This window comes from Ailuropoda melanoleuca, chromosome 7 (assembly GCF_002007445.2).
Source record: "Ailuropoda melanoleuca isolate Jingjing chromosome 7, ASM200744v2, whole genome shotgun sequence".
NCBI lineage: Eukaryota > Metazoa > Chordata > Mammalia > Carnivora > Ursidae > Ailuropoda > Ailuropoda melanoleuca.
In genome coordinates this window covers 59,246,467-59,248,071 of record NC_048224.1, presented here as the reverse complement: position 1 = coordinate 59,248,071, position 1,605 = coordinate 59,246,467, and the positions used below count along the sequence as shown (strand labels likewise).

The window sequence follows — 1,605 nt, the reverse complement described above, 5'->3', positions numbered from 1 at the left end:
CGGGGGGCGGGGACTCTGGGGTGCCCGGCCCTGACCCGTTCCCCCGTTAGTTCCCCTTTAACGGCGGAACGTTCTAATACCGGCCCAGTGCCACCCCCCCAGCCATTTACAGCTTAGATTCCCCTCAGATGGGTTATTTTTATGGAAGTATCTGGATGCTGGTGGAAGGAGGCCGATGGCCCGTTAACCAACTGAAAACTGCCAGAAAACCTCTGTTTGCCTCTGCCGGCAGCAAATCCTAAACACAGAGTGGGGAGTTCATAGCTGTCTTGAGTTTTAACTGCTGTTCCAGAATGCCGCCGAGGCCTGCATCTGTCATTCTGTCAGCCAGGCAGCTCGAGCGCGTGAGGCCCGCGCCGGCCGGAGAGCGTCAGGGCTTGGTACGAGAGCTTTCCAGCGTGGCAAAGGTTTGGGGTTTTGTTTGTTTGTTTGGTTTCTTTGGAAAAGAAAAATGAAAAGGAAAATTACGCAGAATCTGAAGCAGTCAGATTGGACAACCTGCTTGAATTCCGATCAGCCCCTTCATTGTTAGCGTTTTGCACATGATTGTAATTTTTATGTCAAAAGAAGCCAAAACTTGCAATACTATTTTTAGCAGACAAAAAAAAAAAGAACTAAGTATAAAATGTATAAATATTTTTGACTTGAACATTTGGATGGCACTGGGTGCAAAGAGACCGTTCATCCTTTGGACGGAATTGCTGGGAAAAAGAGCCTTTTTACAAAGGGACGGTTGATGTCCAGTCTGGTGAGGGTTTAAGTCCTACTGTAACTCACGACTGTTAAACAATAAATAAATGAAATCACTGTTCCTTGTGCCGTGGAGCAGGTTTGTTTTCCTAGAACCGTCCACCCCCCCAGCGAGCGAGCGAGCTCGTTCCAGCCCCGCCAGGTGCGTCCTCGCTCCCACTGCTGCTCCCGGACTCGAGACTGTTGCGTTGGAGCCGCTGCCGGCTGACGCTGCGCCCCGGCCGCTCAGCCTGCAGAGACGTCCGCCGGCGGCCAGGGAGCCCGGGGCCTCGGCGGCTTGCGGAGCCGGTGCAGGAGGTGGAAGTTACAAACGGAAGGATGTGATCGTTGATTGTAAAGCGCTTTGTAAAATTCACATTTACAGAATAATAAAGTCAGTTCAAGCCCAAGCAGCCTGCGCTTCGCTCCGTCCGTGGAACGGGGGGGACATCGCGGTGCCGGGGGCAAGCCGGCTGTTAGACAGGATGACCCGGTGACTCGGAACACCCCCAGGAGCCAGGATCACCCAGTGGGGGTGAGGGTGGGGCCCTCCCCAGGCTTGTTGCCCACCATCCACCCAGGGCCAGAGATCCGGCTGTGGGGGTCCAGGGCCACCGGGCCCACTTACCTCCCCTCCCCCGATGTCTTACAAGGGAAGGGGACTGGGTGGACAGGATGCCCGGGGTGGGAGGGGGGGTGTCACCTGCTTGGGGGGGGGCTGGGCTAGCTTGGGAGGGGCTCCGCTCCTTTTTATTGTTTGCAAACTGGGAAAGCCACTTCACCTGGCTCACCTGCCTACCACCTGCCAGGTGTGAGGCTACCTGCTTCCGTTCCCCAGCACCTCCTCCTGGGCCAGGTCTGCCCCCACATGGACAG

The 1,605-nt window shown here is 55.9% G+C and overlaps 1 protein-coding gene across 1 annotated transcript in view; it reads left to right on the top strand.

Annotated features, from left to right (window-relative positions):
* Window positions 1-1,074, top strand: part of NACC2 (NACC family member 2) — a 92,231-nt gene extending 91,157 nt beyond the window's left edge. Inside the window, exon 7 of the mRNA XM_034663753.1 lies at window positions 862-1,074. Coding sequence (XP_034519644.1) covers window positions 862-1,074 — 213 coding nt within the window. The remainder of the gene's footprint in view (window positions 1-861) is intronic.
* Window positions 1,075-1,605: the final 531 nt, after the last annotated feature.